We start from the raw sequence: 21,656 nt of genomic DNA on the forward strand, positions 1-21,656 counted from the left end.
ACAAGAAAACTGAACAACTGAATTTAAAGGATATCCATACTTCATAGCTAGCTTGATCACAGAAAGCTAAAATGACTGACTTACATTTTTTTTCTTCTTTCCTAGTTTTGTTTGTGTGTGTTTATTTTGTTTTTTCTCATTTAAGAGTGTGACAGAAAGAGAAACAACATAAGAGAAAATCATTTAAAAGAGATAAATTAGATAATGACAGCGATAATTGAGCACTTAACCACAATATATGGTACAATGGAAAGGGTCCTAGTTCTAGAATTGGATATTGTGGGTTTGAATCCCTTCTGTTCAATTTACTATTTCTATATCCTTACACACACCCCTTTCTCTTTCTAGACCTGACACTATCCTTATAATATTCTATTCTGGTATTCTGTAGCTTTCCTTATTTACATTTTATATGTCTGTTTATTGAAAAAATTTCATTTGCTTGTGTGTTCCTATGCATCCACATTAATGTCTTTAAACAACTTCACATTTTGATCTTTATATAAATGATTATTCTTTGTGACTCAAAATTTCATTCTTCAAAGTTCCCCATTCTTTTTGGAGTAACTTTCTCTCTAAAATTATAGGATCCTACCTGACATTTCTGCAAATCCTTGAAAATCTGTCTTCTCCAGTACTAGTGGGTATGCTAGACTATGTGTACCTTTCTGCTCTTCTATTACAAATTTCAACATGATTAAACAAGATTCTATTAAACCTTGTAAGGAGAAGTGAAGGTAGGAGAAGTAGCTTGTTTCAATTTGTGAAGGAAGAATGGATGCATGAGATCACTGCAAATCTCATCTCTGGACTTGGTCCAATAGGTTCTAAATGTTTATAGAGCTCAGAGATCCATCTTGGTGTTTTATTCTTCATGACTGATTACACTCTGAACACTATTGGGAAGATTATGAGGAAGAGAAGGAGGAGTTGAGAGTTTTATATATCTGGATGAAATTGGAGTAATTTGTATTTGTTGTGCATGGACATGTTTAAGTGTGAGTTTGTAATGTCCAATAGTATAACTTTGTAATAGCTCTTTTTTTAGTTGTACTGCCTATGAATTGATATTAGTTGTTAATGATACACACGCAATAAGGGTGGTCTATATATGATGCATGTTTGTGAAGATCATTGTATTCAGAGCTGGAAGAGGCCTTAGAAATCATCCTATATGGGTCTTTAATTTGTTAGAAAAGAAAATCAAGGCTCAGAGATATACTTACCTGAGAGCACGTAGATAGCAAATAGTAGAATGAAGATTTGAACTCAGTTCTTTTATGACAGATCCAACTATTTTTTCACTGCCTTTTGTTTTGAAGTGAAAGAAATGCCGTACTACCCTAAGTTCAGGAATCCTATAACCATAGTCCTGGGATAGAGGTTCTTATAGTCCTTTCAAAGGAAGCATTTATGGAAGAGAAAAAGGTGATTCTTTATGGAGGGTTTTTCTCCTAATCATTTGTGCTACAGAGTAAAACTCGAGCTTGTGGTAGCCTTGGAATACTAATAGTACCAATTGGAATTGACATTAATTAGTTTTGTGCTACTTGGCATATGCTTGAACATTATTTCAAAAACAATTCCATCAAAGGCATGTATGTAATTATCTTTGCTGCCATCATTATTATAGTTGCCATTATTTTTCCTGTTCTCTGCTCATGTCCAATGGGTCCACATGTCATTTGCCCCCTCTTTTTTCCATCTCGCCTGCAGGAAGTCCCATTTTCTCGGGTGTGGTGCAGTAACCGACAACCCCTGCACTGTGCCTTCTCCCTGGAGCGCTACACTCCCACCACCACCCAGCTGTCATGCAAGATATGCATCCGGCAGCTCAAAGGCCATGAACAAATCCTCCAAGTGCAGACATCTATCCTAGAGGTAAGATATTGGCCGTCGTTGTTTCGTCCTTGGACTTATGATATTTGTAATAATAAAAAGGATGATGATGGAAAGAAAATGAACATTTATTTAGCATTTACTCTATGGGTAGCTACTGCTTAAATGATTTTCCAAATATTATCTCGTTTGATCTTTACAAAGATCAAAATGTGACATTGGTATTATTATTGTTATAACCATTTTATAGTTGAGGAAATTGAGGTAATCAATTGAGTGACTTTCCTAGGATTATGCAGTAATAACACCAGCAACAACAATAATACAGAAATGGATAGGTACTGGACCTGAAATTTCACCAACATAGGGAAACAAACTGTCATGTGAAGAAAGTTCCTCTCCTACTGCAATTTGGCACCCCTTCTCTGCAATTTAGAATCTTAGAAGGTGAACACTACAAATATAGTCAGGTCATGTGTCAAAATCAGGACTCAAGCTAGGGTTGAATTTGAGGCTAGCTCTCTATCCTTTATATTTATTATCACCAACACAAGAACATTTTCAACCTGTGAAGACTTTTACTGTTGATAAAAACAGGTACACACTCATTAAATCATCTCAGTCTTATGGCAACCCTTTGGGGCAAGTAGGATATAATACTCATTTATAGATGGCCACATGACCAATAAGGAAACAAGCTGAAATGTTAAGGGAGTTATCCAAAATAACACAGCTATTTATTGGTAATAATAATAATAGTAGCATTTAGATATTAGTAGAAGCTTGTAAAGCACTTTAAGTATGTTTTCTCATTTGGTCTTCTCAACAACCCTTTGGGGCAAGTACTGTTATTATCCACATTTACAGATGAGGAATACGAGGCTGAGAAATATTATTTGTCCTAAGTAAAAATGTAAGTCAGGATTTGAATCCAGATTTTCCTGATTCCAAGTTTAGCACTTAACTGCCTTAAGTAATGGAGGCAAGACTCCAGCTCAGATCTTTTGATGTTTCTCCAGTATGGGATCTCTCTTAGATTCATTAAAGGAAATATGTGAAGTATTTTATTTGTAGAACTTTTAAAGATAAGAGACGTGTGTTTGAATGTCACTTTGGGTACTAGAAGCAATGAATCTCTGGGCCTATGAGTTTCACCTTTCTCTCAGATTTCCAGTTTTGTTATCTGTAAAAATAAATAAATAAATAAAATAATATTGTTCATGTTATCTGTTTCATAGGCTCATAAGGATATAAAAATGTGAGTTCTTATTGAGACAATTCTTCCAGAGTGACATTATTCTAAAATAGATATAGATATGTGTGTATACACATAGACATAGAGATATATAGATGTAAATGTGTGTATTATATGTATATATATATGAGATAATAACTACCTTAGACCTATACTTCTATTTAATTACTAGCTACATAGTTAATAGTCAATATTCAATAACCATTTATTAAGTACCTACTATATGCCAGGAACTATTCTAAGCAAGGAACAAAAGATAGTCCCTCTCCCCAGAGACATCACAACATAACAGGGGAAGATAACATGCTAAAAGAAGCCTAAAGGAGGAAGGGATCTGGGAAGAGGAAAGTATGTAGGTAGGAACATGAAATCCTGAAAGGGAGATGATGAAATTGCTGCACTAGACCCTCTCCTTAAATGGAGGATCTGAGAGGAGCTTTCTGAAGTCTGCCCTCTACTCTTTCTAATTAGTTGAAAAGAGGAACAGGACCAGGAAACTTTGAAGAGGAATGAGTTTCAGAGTGGATTCAATCTTTCTGAAAGATGAATTACCACAGTCAGTGGGGAGGAGATCAGTTGAATAGGACATGTAACTTTCCTGTTTCACTCACTGATCTGTCATCTCTTGTCTGGTAGTCCTTAATGCTAAGATAGTTGTTCCACTAATACCAGAGCATTTCCCAAAGGACCACTTCTCCATACTAATGGCCATTGCAAGAAGCATGTATTTGCCAGATTTGAATTTATTAAATTCAATTAGTACTAGGCACCTTTTGAAAAAGAGGAATCAGTGGTACAGCTAGAGTCATAAGCAGGGGATTATGATTTTTTTTTGCTTGAACAGTCATGGATTATTAATTGATATCCTATTTCACTGAATTTTAAGGTACAATATAAATTTTAGAAAATGTGAAAAACATCATGAAATGGTAAAGTTAGGAAGAATAGCCAGAATGCACAATGCTGGTTCTCTCCAATGCAAATAACCTTTAATATCAATAAGAGATTGACAAAAGAATTTCAGGTGGAGGGCTTCTAATGGCATCCTGGATTTGCAGGTAGCAACTTCAACTTTTGCAGAAAATTAATGCTAAGGAAAACGGTGTTAGGATTTTAAAATCTTATACAGTTGGTTCTCAGCATTATTGAACTCTTGTATTTTGAAGGAAAAAATAGGATGATGGATTTTTTTTTCCCCTGTAACATCAGCTGAACTTCAATCACTAACCATGTCCAATTTATTTGTGGCAGTGGTTTGAAAGGTTTCCATCACAGAAATATCTTGTGTAACTTATTGTATCTAAGAGACAATTATGGGACATAATGCAGTATAGAGCATTTAGAGTTGCAGGATCAGAATCCAAATTCTTATTTTACAACTTTTCAGTCATTTTCCAGTCAAGTGACCCCATGTGAGGTTTTCTTAGCAAAGATATGGAAGTAGTTTGCATTTTCTTTTCTAGCTAATTCTACAGATGAGAAAACTGAGGCAAACGGTGAAGTGACTCCCCTAGGGTCACATAGCTAGTATCTGAGTCCAGATTTACACTTATGAAGATGAATGTTCCTGATTCCAGACCCAGCATTCTAATCTACAACTTATACCATTTAACTTCAGTCAGATCACTTAACCAGATTGTGTAGGAATGGTCTTTTGCCTCTTTTTGCATCCCTAGAGGTTAGTAGTGCCTGAATATAAACAATTTTTAACAAAATTTTATTGATTGATTGATTTGGATTTCATTTTCCTTATCTCCTAAAATAAAGTTAGATAACTTTAAAAGTTCCTTTCAGATCAAAATCCACAACCCTATGTATCAATGCTAGTATGTTGTTTTAAAGAGATATTGGCCAGATTTGTGTTATTCTTCTACAAAATTTTTCATTTTAGAAGCTGTATTTATTTCTTTTTTTCAGGAAGGGAGGATATCAATGCTTGGTGACATAAATCCCTTATATAATGATAGAATGTGTTGCAATGTTTCTATCAGGTAGAGAGACTTGGTCCATTACATTATTTTACTTTATACTTTATAGACATATAGTACTTTATACACATTTCAAATGCTACATTTGCTAGCAAGATGGCACCTTTCCTTAGCAATACAGACACTCTGTCTTCATATGTATGAAGAATTCCTGTATGGAGTATTTTGTATGTCTGTAGAAAACAAAATAAGAAAGAATAAGTTGAAACTAAAGCAGGAGTTTAGGTTAAATCAGCAAGACAAGCACAATTAAAGCAAGTAAAAACTTCAGTTTCTGCTGTGTATAACATTGTCATAACATCATGGGGTACTAGATTTAGAAATAGAAGATATTTTAGAGATCATTTAGTCCAACTTCCTTCCTTTTGAAGGAGAACATATTTAGAATCACATGTCACTTGCCCAAGGTCACACAAATAGTAAGTAAAAATAGTAAGATGCGGAGGGAAAGAAAAGTTGACCTAGGATGTAGAACTAGGAAGAATTTCAGAGTTCTAGGACAACTTCCTCATATAGATAAGGAAATAGGTCCAGAAAGACAAATTATTTGACCAGAGTAACATTTAAATGTCAGAACCAGGAGTCAAATTCAGGTCTTTTGACTCCAAAGCAATTATGTTTAAAAAAAAAAAAAAAGCCCTACAATCTAGAATGGGGGGGGGGCGCAAAGAAACAAAAGACACATATTCAAACAATACAGAATAATAGATAATGTATTAGAGAAGGTGCAAAACAAAGTGTTTTGATATCCAAAAGCAAAACAGTCATAAGTATCTGAGTAGATCATGCAAGGCAGAAAAGAAAGATAAACATCCTTATAATAATTCAGTGAAATAACAATAAAGACTGCATTCCTATGTAGCTTGTTGCTTACAGTTGTCCCTCTTTACATTGTGGCTTTCCCTATCAATATTTTGGTGTATTGTGGGTCAGTATAAGAAATTTAATGAGAATTTTGGGGGAATTTTGTGGAAACTACAAACATGTCTTTGTGTGTCAGCAGATAAACCTTAGAAACTCATAAATTTATAAAATATATGTATACTATTATATATCAACCCAAAATTTACAATAAAGTGCATGCAAAGACCTCATAAAGAAAAAAAGGAAAGTTCAGATTTCTTCTCTGATACAAAGACAAGGCCAATAAAATTTATGTCAGTTCCCCACATTGTGAGGGTTCTGTGGCCCAACCTCTGCAATGTGGAAAAGATAACTCCGTGTGTTTTTGTGTGTGTGTGTGTGTATACTATATCTATACATACACAGTTATTTATATATATATGTCTGTGTGTAATGTGTGTATATATATATATATATATAGTATATATATATTTACACACACATACATGTATATGTATATGCACACACACACACACACACACACACACAGAGTTATCCCTTCCACATTGCAGAGATTGGGGCATGTTGTCTCTCCAATTACAATGTGAGCTCCTTGTTTTTCTATTTTTATACCTAGCGCTTCATTCACTCATAATAGTGGGATAAAACATGATCCTTAGAAAGTTCTCTTTCCATATATCTTTGGTAAGAAAACAAACAACTCTCCTAGATTTAGATATTGACCTATCTGAAAGAAGGGACCTCTATAAGATGGTCTCTCATAGTCCAATTTATTTCCTGATCATTTGATGGTAGGTAAATGCTTTGTTCATAGATAAAAACTGCTTCTCTCATTCCCTCATCCCTCAGCAAAACCAAGAGAGCTTAGGGGATTATTTCCTCTAAACCTTTAATAAATAATTTGAACAAAAAAGGCCAAAAAAAAGCCTAGAATCATTAAATAAACTCCTAGACTGAGAAGAAAGCAGAACACAGCTTCTATGTGTGACTCTTCATCTGCTACTTTTTCTTTCTGGTTGTTGAGATGGCATTCAAAGATTAACTTTTTAAAGGGCATCATTCCTTTTTCAGAATCCTAAGTCAAAAGCAATTTATCATGCAGATTTAGGCAATGTTATATCACATGATGCACCATTTGCTATTCTACCTAATAGGGAAATCAAATCCCCATAGGGCAAGAACAATGTGGACCCCAGGTTTCTGAAGCTCTCCAAACAATACCAGCAGTAACATGAGTATATTGATGAGGATAAAGATACAAAGATGATTCACAGTTCTGTAGTTCTTTAATATTTACAAAGCACATACCCAGAAAAAGAAGTCTGGGAGATGACTAAAAACCATTACATTGAATTCCCAGTCCCTATATTTATGCACACCTGCATCTTTGATTTCCTTCACAAGCTAATTGTACAATAATTCAGAGTCTGATTCTTTTTGTACAGCAAAATAATGTTTTGGTCATGTATACTTATTGTGTATCTAAGTTATATTTTAATATATTTAACATCTACTGGTCATCCTGCCATTTAGGGGAGGGGGTGGGGGGGGTAAGAGGTGAAAAATTGGAACAAGAGGTTTGGCAATTGTTAATGCTGTAAAGTTACCCATGTATATATCCTGTAAATTAAAGGCTATTAAATAAAAAAAAAATATTTACAAAGCACTTTCCTTACAGTATGCTATGGTTGAGAGAATGATGGATGAGAAAACTGAAATTTAGAAAGATGGAGTGACTTCTCTATGATAAAACACATTTGTCATTGCTGTTTGTCCTTCATTTTCAAAAAGACTAGTGACATCACAAATAATGTCCTGACTTGTAGATGAATTGGATTTGAGTGAGGTAAAGTAGCACAAAGTCATCAGCCTCATTTCCTCTTCCTGAATTATCAAAGTCCAGTGACAGGACAAAAGTCAAGGTCATTAATGATGGTCCAGGATGCAGTGGTTGACCTTGGCATCTGCCATGCTCGACCAAGGCCAAAGAGTTTTTCCACAGTGTAGTAATCATGACTATTAAAATAAATTGTTTTCATCTGCCCATTTGGCTGGGGGAAGTCTTCACATGTCTGAGATAGACACTTCCCTAACTTACTGATTGTTTGGCAGTCTGTCAGTTACTCTCCACCTGATTTGTCCCGACTGTTGAGGCTTACTGGGGTTATGTGTAGAGGGCTGAAACTCTTGAGTTATTGCACTGAGGTCGGTTCAAACACTTGAGGCTAACTATCGATTGTATAATATTCTATGGGCATGTGCTTGGGGAATGGCCCTTCCCACTATCCTGTGCTGGCTCAGTATACAGAGGATTGTAGGAGGGACTAGGGTGTGGAGTAAGATGAGCCAGAGTCACTTTAGCAGTAGATGAGGAAGAAGGTGGTTGTGGAGATTCTCTTCCATCCCCTTCACTTCTATCCCAAAGACCAAAAATAAAGACTAAGGACTTTTGCTTATCCTGGCTCTGGCTGATTCTGGGTTGTCTGGGGTGCTAGCGTGGTCGTCCCAGTTATGGCCACTGCTCATGCTATAGCTTCTTGGAGCTCCACTAGAGAAACAAGTCTCAGAGGCTGGACTACAGTCCATATCTAATATCTAATCTTGTCCTTTTGGACATTGTTTTTCCTATTCCAAAATGAGAACTTAAACTTTCTTGGCTTAGAGTTCTGATACTAAGTTTCATTTATTGCTCCAGCTTCTGTGGTCCACAGATTCAACAGCAAGACAAGAAGAATAAAAAATTTGGTTTGTCAGTCAGAGTTTGATTTTTACTTTGAACACACAAATATCAATGTTTTATTATCTCTAAGTAAATTTGGGAATTTAGTTCCTCATGGACTACCTCACATCTACCATCACCTTCCATCCTGCCAAATGAAACTATTTTCTAGGGAAACCATCTCTCTTGCCTTCCTACTTTAATATTATTTCATGGATAGAAGAAGAAAAATTTGGTAAAATTAGTATCAGGCCAAGTTTAGAACTTTCATTATCAGATGATGTCCTTTAAACATAAATCTCTTACTGGCTTAGAAAAGCCAATTGAATTGACCAAGGACTAGTGGTGAGTGATACCTTTCAGAGTTATCAGTGATGCTTAGTACTATAGATGGTAAATCTGGGCTGTATAAAAAAAGGAGGCATCTCCAAGCAATTTCTTTCATCCTTGTTCTTCAATAAAATACTGCAGTAGAATCATATTTTGGGGAAAGAAGTTTAAATGGGAATTTTACATGTTACAATTTTCCCTTCAAGCAGATTCAATCATGTGGCAAGTTTTCTTATCCCATCTCCAAAGGTGATGGAAGTAGGGGGATAATTTGACAAAATAGACTGAATACTTGGAATTCCTCATTGCTTTACAATTCCCTCAGCTAACCAGGTAGCAACTGCTTATCTCAGATGTGCAGGGCATGAAATCTACTCTTCCCTCTGCATATTTAATTTAAACAATCAGAAAATGTGATGTATCTACAGGATTCTTATTACCTGGTCCAGATGCTTTTTGGAATACATCATAAATGTTATATAAAGTGACTGGTGGCATCTCCATCCTTGTGCAATGAACTGATTTAAAATAGAAAAGTTTCTAAGTGAAAGAGGGAAGGAAGGCCACCCATCAAACTGCCATTAAAAGTCAGAAACTTTCTCTTTTTTTGTGCTCTCACAATCCATATTTATACATTTTAAAATGCTTGTTCATTGTCATTCATTCACCTGCAAACCAGCCTACTTTGTTAGGTTGCTACTGTTGTTAATTAATTCCACCAGGTGCCCAGGATCACACCATCCTGGGAGTAGGGGTGGAGGTGGGGCAAACTTCTACCAGCAGCAGAACTTTTGCAGTCAAGGTTTAGAGGGTTTTTTTATATAAGTTCCATAAGAAAAGTACGTTTTTATGCCTTTCTGACACATTTAAAGAAATACTTAATCAAAATATCTGAGCCACATACACATGACAAATGCCATGCATATCCAATTCTTTCCCACTCTATAAAAAGAAAAGCTTGAGCGCTTAACTGCCAATATTTCATTGAATCAACATTTTACATCTATAAGGAACTTGAGATATTATATAGTTTATCAACCCTCATTTAATATTTATAATTATTAGGAAGGTCTTTCATATATTGAGCCCTCCCAAAAGGGACATAAATCATATGGACCTCTGTAAGAAATGGGATCATCATCAAAAGATATCATCATATCCCAGAAGTGATGGGATTTATTTGAGTCACCATTTTGAGATAACTCTCTGTAATATGAGAGAGAAATTATTGTGAAATTACCAGTGAGATTTGCCATAATCACTAATTTTTAAAATTACCAGAACAACATGACTGTGTCTAACTACATACAGTTACAGCACCAAAAGGTGCTATTTTAGTACTTAATGAATTTGTAATCCCAATCAATTAGAATTTCTAGAGAGAACTTCTAGATTGAAGATAGCTAGATGCAGCCAGGAGATGTAGATTTTTAGGAGGCATTTGTCAGGGTTGTGAAATAAGACTGTTATTTTAAAGAAGAGGGACTGCCTTCTATGTATTCAATGCAATTAAACAGTAATGTGTGTTAAGCAAAATTCCTCATGTGAATTGACTTTCATGAAACTGTGATGCTAACAGTTGGGTCTGATCACAATTTTCTTTTTTTATTTATAGAGTGAAAGAGAAACCATCACTTTTTTTGCACAAGAGGACAACACGTTCCCTGCACAGACTGGCCCCAAAGCCTTCAAAATCCCCTACTCCATCAGACAGAGGATATGTGCAACATTTGATACTCCCAGTGCCAAAGGCAAAGACTGGCAGATGTTAGCACAGAAAAACAGCATTAACAGGTAACAGTTTCTTGGACATAATTACCAAGGGGATTGAAATTTTTTAGATGTAGAGTCATAAGTAAATGAAGAGGGGATATTTGGGAAATTTATCACTTACTAAATTCAACTATCTTGCTGGAGGGGTAACTAAGTGGTACAGTGAATAGTGTGCCAGATTTGAAGTCAGGAAGACTCTTGTTCCTAGTTCAAATCTAGCCTTAGACACTTATCAGCTGTATGATCCCAGGCAAGGCACTTAACCTTGTTTGCCTCAGTTTCTTAATCTGTAAAATGAATTGGAGAAAGCAATGGTGAACAACTATGGTTTCTTTGCCAAAAAAAAAAAAAATGGGGTCATGAAGAGTTGGACTTAACCCTAAATGACCAAACAACAACCACCACCTTAATGTATTCTTCTGGCAGACATTTTAATGTGGTTACCATTAATATGCTTTCCTACTACTATCTTTCTTTATTCTGTATTTCTTTATTCTTTATTCAATTTATGTGTGTTGGAACCACAAAGAGAAACTTCTAGTAGTCTAGATTCCATTAGCCAGTTTACTCATTGCCATATTTACTCACACTCTGCCATCAGGTATATAAGGATGTTTGAGTTGTGTATACTATGTGATGAACATGATATTTTCTGGATGTATATAATAGAACACAGGGACACATAATTAGAATGAGTGAGATAGTCACTCACAGAGCAGTGATAGAGATACGAGGTGTCTACATTTACTTCTTCCCTCTTTCCCTGATAACTCTTTCAGGAAATATTCCTTATCTCACACATACATATCCTATAAATAGTAAGCAGTAAAGAGACAAACTGGGAATTGCAGTACTCAGACAAAAAATGATATGTGGCAACAAAACGAATATGAAGTTTAAGGCAAGGGAGAATTTAAGAAGTTAAAAGCTCATAGGAATCATGCATAAGGGAGTAGCCACAAATTGAAAAATTTTATTGCTAGATGATGGTTAAAGATGAATGAGGTGGATTTGTTAACAGACTATTTAGTTTATATGTGAAAAAGCAGTGGTAAAGATATCCAGAATGAATGTGGTATATGTATTATCTGGTAAAATTATATTTGTTTGCTGTTTTGCATATCTCCTTGAAAGGATTTTAAATCAGAGAAGCTATTTGAAAGTAGAATGGACAGCTTATTGAGGTTGTAAGATCCCCATCATTGTAGGTATTTGAACAAAAGTTGAATTGTCACTTGTTAGGAATGCTAACAAGAGAGGAGATTCTCAGTGAAGCATAGGTGATGTGATGTAAGAGACTTTTTGAAGACCCTTTAATGATTCTGTGAATTTCCAAAAACTTGAGAGGTTTTTTTGTTTGTTTGTTTGTTTGGTTTTTTTTGGCTGAGGCAATTGGGGTTAAATGACTTGCCCGGGGTCTTACAGGTAGGAAGTGTTAAATATCTGAGGTCACATTTGAACTCAGGTCCTCCCAACTTAAGGGCTGGTGCTCTATGCACTGTGCCACCTAGCTGCCCCCAAGAGTTTTGTTTTTTGTTTTTTTAAGAAAAGAATTTGAAGTACAAAATTCTCTCTAAAATAAAATAACCGAATGAAAGAAATTTGTCTTTACTGATCTTTTTCTTCTCTTGCTCTAATATTTCACTTTTCTCTTGTGAAGAAATATTCCTTCCTTCCTTTGCTATATATTTGTTTTCCAGCAGAATCCTATCTTTAAAAATGAATTTTTATAAACAATTCCAAATCATTGATTGTTTTGTCTTGAAAGAAGAGTCATATTTTGCAAAGAATGATTTTATTTTACTTTTCTTCAAAAGGAACATGAAAGAAAGGAAAAACAAGCTTTAGTAAGAAGCACTGACTAAACAATAAAAGAAAGAATGTTCCAATTTAAGGATAGCATACACACAAAGGGAATGATATTCAAACCAAAAGAGGAAAATATATTTTAAAAGAACAAATGAAAAATTTATTTATTAAGCACTTACCATGTGCCAGGTACTGTTATTTTGTGAATTTGTGAAATAAAAATACAAAAAAAAATTAGCAAGCCTATCTCTGCCACCAGAAAGCTTATACCCTGATAGGGGGAAAGGTTATGTATCTAGGGAAGTAGTGATCAGAGAAGAAAGATTGTATAATATATATATTTACTTTCAGTAGTATATTATTCTTTTAAATACATGTAAAGACAGTTTTCAACATTCATTTTTGTAAGACTTTGTATTCCAAATTTTTCTTTCTCTCTGCTTTCCCTTCCTCCTCCCAAAGACAGCAAGCAATCCAATATAGATTAAATATGTGCAATTCTTTTAAGCATATTTTAGTATTTGTCATATTGTGCAAGAAAAATCAGACCAAAAGGGAAAAAACACTAGACAGAAAAACAAAGAAAATAAAACAAAACAAAAAGGTGAAAAGACTATGCCTTGATCCATATTCAGTCTTCATAGTTCTTACTTTGGATGTAGTTGGTATTTTTCATCCCAAGTCTATTGGAATTGCCTTGAATCACCATATTGTTGAGAAAAGCCAAATCCATCACAATTGATCATCACATGATCTTGCTTCTACTGTATAATGTTTTCTTGGCTCTGTTCACTCAGTTGATGTATGTTTTCTAGGCTTTTCTAAAATCAGCCTACTCATCATTTCTTTAATAGAACAGTCATATTCCATTACATTCATATACCATAACTTATTCAGCCATTCCCCAACAAATGGGCATCCACTCAATTTCCAGTTCTTTGCCATTCCATTGCCACAAAAGAGCTGCTACAAACATTTTTGCACATCAGTCCTTTTCCTTTTTTTATGATCTCATTGAGATACAAACCTAGTAGAGACATGGCTGGATCAAAGAGTATTCAATTTTATCGTTTTTTGAGTATAGTTCCAAATTGATTGCTCTCCAAAATAGTTGAATCATTTTATAGTCATTTTATGTTCACCAACAGCATTTTATGTCCTAGTTTTCATACATTCCCTCCAACATTTATCATTATCTTTTCCTGTCATCTTATTCAGTGAAAGATTTGATTTGGGTGATTTTATCTGGGAAATCACAAAGAAGGTCAATGGCTAATTGGGTCACAGAGCAATGATTAGCATACCCTTTCTAGGAATGGCAGTGTTGATTTGATTATTGTTCCAAGGGAAGGAGAGGAAAAGTTGGAGGAAGGAATGGTTGAAAGGTGGCTAAAGTTTATTGTGGTAGATCTAAAGGATCCCAAATATTATAAATGCATCAGTCTAAACACAGTGTCTGAGAGTAGGTGCTATATAGTGTCAAGTGAGAAAAAATATTGAAAATATAAAAGTATCAAAAAATAATGAGACAGGAAAAGAAAAAATATTTTGTTCAAATAAAATCCAATATTTAGGATTAAGGATATATATATTCCAAATTGTGATATATTTAATGTAAAGCTAATCCTCCCCTTCTATACCCATATTTCTGGTCATTCAGCAGTACTAAATGACCATGCATCATGGCTATTTTTATTAAAATATGGATAAATTGGATTAAAAGACCTTAGGGTCCATCAATTAATTTAATAAACTTTTACTAAACATCTTACCAGCATCTGGGCCCTGGGGATACAAAGATATAAAAGGACAGTCTATTACCTGCAAGGAATTTGAATCCTACTGGGTGAGAAGAAAATGTATATGTACAGAAAGGCATAATGCAAGTCAGGCATTGATGAGAAAAAATCTAGAGGAAAATGCAGAGGAGAAAAAAAAAAACAGGAAAAATTCTGCAGGAAAAACTAAGGAGAGAAGAAACATTTTGAATTGAATGCACCCCGGATGACTTTCCAGAGGTAATGACAGCTAATTGGTGTAGGGGTTAGAGATATGGGGCTGGCGCTGGGAAGATCTGAGTTCAAATGTGACTTCAGCTACTTACTAGTTATATGAACTGGGTAAAACATTTAAATATTTGCTTCAGTTGGAAAATAGGAATAATACAGCACCTACTTCACAAGGTTGTTGTGAAGATCAAATGAGAATATTTGTAAAGCTCTTAGCACAGCACCTAGCACCTAGTAGAACTTAATAAATTATTGATTCTTTCTTTTCTTTTGATTGGGTTTGTGGCCAATGCCAAAGTAAGATAAGGCTTTTGAAGCATGCAGATGAAGAAGTGTATTATAGTCATGAAGATACACTGAGAGGAATATAAAGTTTAATGTGGCAGGACATGCCATATACATATACATGCAATATATAAAGGGGAAAAGGATACTGCCTTGGTTTGTGATTTCATTGATAGAGAAACCTTTCTGGTGAGGAAACAACATTTACTAATGCAGGTTGACACCCTCTCAAGAAGACTGAGTCATGAAGAATTGAATGGAATAGTGAAAGATTAAATTACTTGTTCAGGGCTACACTAACAGTTTATTTCAAAGGTAGGCCTTGAATCCAGATCTTCTGGGCTTCTTCAAGGTCCTATGATAATTGCTTTTCTGCTATCTCTCAACTAAGGGGAGAAATGTGAAATAAATCTCAAAAGGCAGGTGGTTTCCAAGTTATGGAAAACTTAAATGCCAGACTGAGGAATTTGTAATTTATTCAAAATGAAGACTGATTTAAATTATTTTTAAAGAGATTATAAAAAAAGAGAAGGTAGTTAGGCAATGTTGTGGATAGAGTGTTGGGAATGGAGTCAGGAAGACATCTTCCTGAGTTCAAATATAATCTGATACTTACTACCTGTGTGATTCAGGAAAGTTCATGTATCCCTGTCTGCTTCCCTTTTCTTATCCATAAAATGAGCTTGAGAAGGAAATGGCAAATCTCTCCAGTATCTTTGCTAAGAAAACACCAAATGAGTTCACAAAGAGATGGCTGAACAACAATAATAAAAAGTTAGAAATGAAAGTTCATGAAAACTAAAATGCAGGGTCCAGTATTCTGAGTGGAGAAAAAGAAATAGAGATGATGAGAGGTAGTGTCAATAAGCTTTGTAGATTTAAGTGGTAAAAAGGAATTAAGAAATCAAAATGACTGAAGTTTCTAATAGGGATGATTGGAAAAATGGTGTTTCCACTCATGGAAATAGGGAACTTGGAAAGATAGCCATATTTAAGGGACACAGGAGATAAATAGGGCTGAGCAGACATAGATATAGAGGTACAGATATATAGATGTTTTTATATTTGGTAGTAATCTACATGATAATCCATAAGCGTTTAAGAGATCACAAAAATAAAGAGTATTTGTATATATGTGCATATACACATATATACATGCAGAAAGAGACAGGGAAAAAGAGACAGAGACACAGAAAGACAAACAGAGAAACAAAGAGACAGAGGCAGAGAGAAGAGAAAAAAAAGAGAGGGAAACAGAGAAAAAGACAGAGACAGAAGAGAAGAAGAGAGGATCCAGAAGAGAGCCTTATGGGACTCAAAGATGGAAGCAGGATAAAATGAACATTGAAAGAGACTAAGAAAGAGCAAGTAGGAAGAGAATCAAGAAAGATCAATGTCTTGGAAGTCAGGGAAGGAGAGTGTATCTCAGAAAAAAAAAAGAGATAGACAAGAGTGTTAAAAGCTATAAAAAGATCAAGCAGGTTGAGAACTGAAAAAATGCCCAACTTTTTGCAGCTGAAAAATCATTAATGATCCTTGAGAGAATAGTTTCAATAGAGTATAGATATCAAAAGCCAGACCATAAGGGCTTGGGGAAATTAGAAACAGCAAATGTAGGCTATTTCTTCAAGAATAAGAGTGAAAAGTACAAAATATAAAATGTTAACTTGAGAGGATAGTCTCATCAAGGCAAGTTGATTATTTGTAAATTTATTTCTTTATTCACTTATTTATATATCAGCTCATTAAATATATGTGTACTTATGTTTTTAATAATGAGAGACACCTAATAACATCTCTAGTCAGTAATGAAGGAGCATGTTAATATAGAGTCAGTAGTTGTAGTATCTAGAGGGAGGGGTGTGCTGAAACTACTCATCTGCGCTGGTGAAATACCATTGTTAAATTTTCTGTATCTCAAAAATTTTCAAATGCTATAAATTAGGGTCTGTTTTGTTGATTATCTAGACTTATGAAAGTTATGGAGAAAAGATTAATAATGTACATTAAATGTAAATTTTTCTTTTCTTTTTTTGGAAAGCCAGTTAGACATGACTTTATCTCATTACATTTGATTAGACTAGGCTAAATATTTACCAACACTAACCGGGAGGGAGCACAAATGTATGGAGAATAGTAAGTCCAGGCTTCCAGAAGAGAAAAGAAGAGTTAGCCTTGACAAGGTAAAGGGCTGTCACATACTCTGAAAATGGGACAAAGGAAAAGAGTTTGTGAGCGTTTAAGTGTCTTCCAATTCAGAGATCCTATGAATCCCAAAACATTTTTCATTATGTCTTCTTATTATTATTGTTTGGTTCAATATATATAAAAATATCCTAATAATGAACTAGTCTTATAGAAATGTTAGCTCATTGTCCCTCAGAAAGCTCAACCAGAGGCTAAATGACCATCTGTCAGGGATATTTTAAAAATGTTTATGAATTGGTTGGGTTAATTGCCTTCTGGGGTTCCTTCAGACTTTAAGATGATATACTAATTCTAGATTGTACCTGCAATCCAATCTTCCTTTCCTAACCTTTCTGGGGCTCTCTGTCTATCCATCTGTAAAATGAGAGGGTTGGATTATATGACCTTTAATGTCCTTTTCTGTTATAAAATTTCTGTTCCTATAATATACTCCTCTGATCTATCAAAGTGACTGTAATTATGCCCTTACAGATTGCTATCTTTGAAACACCTGCAACATCTTCAGAAATAACTTGCTATAGTGCAAATTCCTATCATTTAACACATTTCTGAAGATTAGTCAGAAGTAAGAGTAAATGTCTGTAGAAATAAATAGGACAGAGGATAAATGCAAGTACTTGAATTTGGGGAGGGTTTATAATAATGGTGGTGGAGACTGTAGGAAACAAGAGGGAAGAAGGAACTAAAATGAAAGCTAGAAGAAAAATTTGGTTCTACTTCAGAATTTTGCCAAAAGTCAGGACTACATTATGATATATCTGCTTGAAGAACTTTAAGTTCTGCCTTCCAGAGAAATTTCTTATTAGTCAACTTTGTAGCATGCAATGCAGATAATTCTTGAATGTTAATACTGATGAGAAATAGAAAAAGTTTGGACAGGTGAAATTCACAGTAATAGCAAAGTTATATGACCTCCTCTCCACCAGATCTATCACCAGAGTCCTTATCAAGAGCAAAAATGATCCATTTCAGGATCATTTCCTTTTATTCCCCCTACCCAGCCTCTAGCTACATAGCAATTAGATAGAGAAATAGCTAAAAATGAGGTGAGCAGAGACAAAAGAGGAAAGTAAGAGAGTCTGAAAAAAATAAACCCCTGGAAAACTAAGAGGTCACTGAATTTTTATTTAAAAGCAGCTACAGCACAAACTGCCTTTGGTTGAAAAGGATAGAAAGAGGGAGAAAAAAAGAGAGAAAGGGATGGTCTCCATGCATCTTTTAGTTCTACATTATTTAGATGGAGCACTAAGGGCAGTACATTAGTGACCACTGAGACTAGACATTTTTATTGTTGTTTGTCTGGTTTTGCTGTGATTATACCAAATGAGTCCCTGGCTATTCTCCTAGCTACAGGCTAGAAAAGATTATAATCATTTAATAATAACTCCAAAAAAACATAGTAATGCACTCAGTGAGGGGCTAAGTCATTGCAAGGTTGAGTCTTTCTGATGCCTTAGGGGAGAATTGAGGCTTAGGGGACATTACATAGCTACATTACTCCCTGTGGAAAGAATAACTCAAGACCCTAATTAAGTTTTCTATCTCAAGCCAAGTGAGCCAAGAATTCATGTAATGAAGGTCCCTTCTTATCAAGACAGGAAGACCCAAGGCAAAGATGCCACAGAGTAAGAAGTAAAGGGTGGAGGAAGGGGAGTATGCGGTTGTGGAACAGTCTGTTAACTTCTCTGGACTTCTCTGGAACTTGTTTTCTTCACCCATAATACAAATAGCCCATACCTTTACTAGAAATAGTCGGGTCACATCTGGCATACTATGTACATTTCTGAACATTGTACTTGGACCAGCATGTAAGTAAAATGAATAGTACAGAATTCTGGTTTTGGAAGAAAAAAAATAATCCTAATTCTGTTTAGCTCAAAGAGGATAGACCCAAGAACAAAGAGTTCAGTTTCCAGGGGGGAAAAATATTTTTCAACCCTATGCATCCCATATGCCTATATTCTATGCAAATACCTCAACAACTAGAACTGCTAGGGAGTAACATAGACTGAAGTGAATTGTAAATTTTTCTTTTTCATTTAAATTAGAGCTATCTCAATATGGAATGGGCTAACTTAGGAAGGAGAAAACTCCACATCACTAGAGATCTATTAATATGACACTTCTCAGAAATATTATAGAAATGATTACCTGCACTGGCTAGATAAGATAACTACTGAGATTCATTGCAATTCTGGATTCTATGAGTATGAGTCTCCTACTTCTGAAATCTCAACCAAATCTGAGAATTACTTTGGTTCTAAAATCCCCTGATTCTAATAAGTCTTAAGCACCATGCAATGACTTATAAAATCGCATGCACTTAAAAAAAGGAAAGAAAAAGGAAAGTATTTTGACTTGGAACAAATTACTAATTAAGTCATAGAGGTGACAGTACCTAGAGGTACCTGGATATCCACTCACCCCAAGGAAACATATTTCTAGAGAAGGGAAATTAAGTATACTATTAAATCAAGTTCTATGTACCATAGTGATAAAGACTGTGCTTTTTAAATACCATAGGTAAATCCTTGTTGGTGCCTGATAAAAAGATGGTCCTCTTCCTGTGTACTCCTCTTTTCTCCTTATAAGGCAATTTTCAGGACATCTGATTTGCTGCCAAACTATCTTTTTCTCTTATATTCAGCCCAAATCTTTAGAACTGGATGAGTGTCTCAATATGAACTGAAACAGTCATTTGGAAAAGTATGTTGAAAGTTGTAGTATCTGAAGTGTGAAGTACTTAGTTCAGTTTAATTGGAACATTTTAATGCATGCATATGGTTCTATTATGAATATGTAGTATTACAGACTTAAGTATCAAATTATTTTTCAAATCCACAAATTCTTACACAAACAATTACAACAATAAGAAATAGAATGTATTAGGGAGAAAAAAGTAGGGATAATAGCAATTAATCTAACACAAAATCCAAGTTTTTAAAAAAATTCAATCTAAAGAGAAATCTAAATTATATATCAGTCATATTAATATTGTTTTAGATGTTTGTGTACATATATTTGTACACATATATTTATATCTCTGCATTCATGTAAGTATACATATGTGTGCTTCTCTCTGTGTGTATACACACACATATCTCTAACTGTAGCTTGCTTGGGGGAGTTGAGGGAAAAGAAAAAGGAGAAAAAAAATAAAGTAAAAAAGTACATTGCAGAGAAAAAAAAAAACACCTGCCTACAAGGAAGTAAAGAAAAAATGGATAGTTCTGAATACACTGTTCTTTATTATTATATAGAAATTCACAGATTCCAGTTCATCACTAATTTCTTCTCCTCTGAATTAAATGAGGTTCAAATGAGGTTAAATGCCTTCACAAAATTCTCTCTTGCTCTCACAACATATATTTATTCTCTTTTTTCCCCTCACATACTCTAAATCCACCCCTCAACACTTCTTACTTCTCACCTAGACTATTGCCATAATCTTCTAATCGGTATCCTTGATTCAAACGTTTCCACACACTAATCTGTCTTTTGTCCACCTGTCAAAGTGTTTTTCCTAAAGCATAGGTGTATTGTGTGATAGTTAGCCCTAGCTCTTCTCAGCAATACAATGACCTAAAACAATTCCAAAAAACCCATGATGGAAAATGCTATCCATATCCAGAGAAATAAATATGGAGTCTGAATGCAGTTTCACATTTTTTTTTTCTCCACTTTTTTCCCTTTTTGTTCTGATTCTTCTTTCACAACATGACTAATGTGAAAATATGTTTAATATTATTGAATATGTATAACCAAAACAAAAAAACAAACAAAAAAAAAGCACTGGAACACCCATGTCATATATTCCACACCTCAACAAACTCAAATGAGTCAAGTAAGTCTTTTGATTGGCATTTACAGTTCTTCACAGTTTGGTCCCTTCCTGTATTTCTAATCTTAAATTTCACTCCTCTTCATACACTCTATAAAACAGATATTTTTGTTTGTTTGCATTCCTTGAAGATACTATCCCTGATCTCCTTATTTTTACATTGTTTATCCCCCACCCCATCCCTCCAGTTTACTCTCCCTTTACATTTTAGCTTCCCTATCTTCCTTCAGGACACAGATCAAATGCTATCTTCTAAAGGAGGGCTTTCTAAGTATTTCACACCCACCCTTTCCACCCCAGATGCTAGCTCTTTCCATTGTAAGTTTACCATCCAACCACATGTACAAATGTCTTATAGAGAGCAGAGCCTTATCTTTCTCCTTCATTAGCATGTGAAATCTTTGAGAGGACAGATATCCTTCCCCAAGCAGATGTTTCTTTGTTTCCTCAAATCTTAGCATGGTGCTTGGCACATAGTAACCATTTAATAGTATTTAATTAGTATTAATTTAATAGTATTTCAGCAAAATAATGTTTTGGTCATGTATACTTATTGTGTATCTAATTTATATTTTAATGTATTTAACATCTACTGGTCATCCTGCCATCTAGGGGAGGGGGTGGGGGGTAAGAGGTGAAAAATTGGAACAAGAGGTTTGGCAATTGTAAAAGGCTATTAAATAAAAAAAAATTTAATAGTATTTAAATAGTAACCATTTAATAAATACTTACTGAC

General features: G+C 34.7%; 1 protein-coding gene across 1 annotated transcript in view; it reads left to right on the forward strand.

The window, feature by feature from the left end:
• Nucleotides 1–21,656, forward strand: part of UNC5D (unc-5 netrin receptor D) — a 385,851-nt gene that overhangs the window by 342,174 nt on the left and 22,021 nt on the right. Inside the window, exons 16-17 of the mRNA XM_031949254.1 lie at nucleotides 1,717–1,881; nucleotides 10,611–10,789. Coding sequence (XP_031805114.1) covers nucleotides 1,717–1,881; nucleotides 10,611–10,789 — 344 coding nt within the window. The remainder of the gene's footprint in view (nucleotides 1–1,716; nucleotides 1,882–10,610; nucleotides 10,790–21,656) is intronic.

Source organism: Sarcophilus harrisii, chromosome 2, assembly GCF_902635505.1.
Source record: "Sarcophilus harrisii chromosome 2, mSarHar1.11, whole genome shotgun sequence".
NCBI lineage: Eukaryota > Metazoa > Chordata > Mammalia > Dasyuromorphia > Dasyuridae > Sarcophilus > Sarcophilus harrisii.